This window comes from Buceros rhinoceros, unplaced genomic scaffold (assembly GCF_000710305.1).
Source record: "Buceros rhinoceros silvestris isolate BGI_N320 unplaced genomic scaffold, ASM71030v1 scaffold20399, whole genome shotgun sequence".
NCBI classification, from domain to species: domain Eukaryota; kingdom Metazoa; phylum Chordata; class Aves; order Bucerotiformes; family Bucerotidae; genus Buceros; species Buceros rhinoceros.
The window spans coordinates 5,457-6,572 of record NW_010432356.1 but is presented as its reverse complement, the minus strand read 5'-3'; the positions used below and the strand labels follow the sequence as shown (position 1 = coordinate 6,572).

The 1,116-nt window shown below is 61.6% G+C and overlaps 1 protein-coding gene across 1 annotated transcript in view; it reads left to right on the top strand.

Annotated features, from left to right (window-relative positions):
• LOC104500155 (inner centromere protein-like) overlaps positions 1 to 1,116 on the top strand; it is a gene marked incomplete at its 5' end in the record, with an annotated part of 16,065 nt that overhangs the window by 10,055 nt on the left and 4,894 nt on the right. Inside the window, one exon of the mRNA XM_010143760.1 lies at positions 793 to 903. Within this exon, the coding sequence (XP_010142062.1) occupies positions 793 to 903 (111 nt within the window). The remainder of the gene's footprint in view (positions 1 to 792; positions 904 to 1,116) is intronic.

The following is a 1,116-nucleotide window of genomic DNA, read 5'->3' as shown; positions in this document are numbered from 1 at the left end:
CCGGCGCCACGGCCAGGAAAGCCACAGTGCTCGCGGGGCTTCCAAGGGTGGGACGGGCAAGAGCTACCAAGCGTGTAAGGGCCGCTCGTGACAGCGGAGCTGGGCTCTGTGTCTGGTTTGTAAAGCCTCGCCTGTCCCTTGGCCGAGGGTGGGAGGAAGATGAAGCACGTGCTGGGATGGGCTGTTCGTGGCAGGTGGCTGTGCCTGGCTGACCCGCAGCCCTGGCAGCAGAGGAGGAGGGCTGCTTGCTTTGGGGGTGGTCTGAAGTGATCTTTGGAAGGGGTCTGCCTTAGGAGACAAAGGAATTGTGCTCCTTCCAGCCTTCCCCAAAAGTCCCCCCAGCTCTGGCCGCTCTGGCACCGCGGACATGCCAGTGTCTCCACTGGGATGGACCCTCAGGTGAGGGGACCGTGTCTCTGGGGCCCAGCCAGGTTCCATATCCCCAGCTCCTGCTGCAGGTCGGTTAGACAACAGCAGCACAGCAGGCAAAGCTGAGACCAGATACCAGATCCCCTTGTTCTGCAGAGAATCACCCGTGAGGTGGAGACCTGTCTTCTGGGGTGGTGTGGTGGTCTCTCCTGTCTCTCCAAGCCACGGCTGTCTCTTCACATGACCTGCAGTGGTAGACTTGCTGTGTGAGGTTGGTGCGAAATCCTGTGCATGGGTGCTGGTTGCTCCCCCATTAGGACTGAAGAGTCACAGGCCTCTCAAAGCCATCCCCGTCCTCTGTTTGGGCGAGGCCATGAGCTGAGTCCCCGGGGGCAGCCAGGCAGGCTCCTGTGCCTTTCTCAGGTGCGCTCCTCACACTCGCGGGAGGAGAAGGTGGCGGAGGAGCGGAGCAGGAAGAAACTCTCCAAGAAGCTTGTGGAGGCCGATGGACGGAGGCAGAAAGTGCTGAGGGGGGTAAGAACAACTCCAGGTCCCTCCTGCATGTGGAAAGGGGAAGGAGCAGCAGGGAACTGAGTGCTGTTCCACTTGGTGGGACAGGGTTCCCCTCGCTCGCATCTGTGCAGCGAGATTCCTGTCGAGACGGTCGATGTGGGGTTTGAACACGAGGGTACTGTGGGGACAGAAGGGAGAGACACACACCCCCCCCCCCCGCCGCCCTCCCCGTGC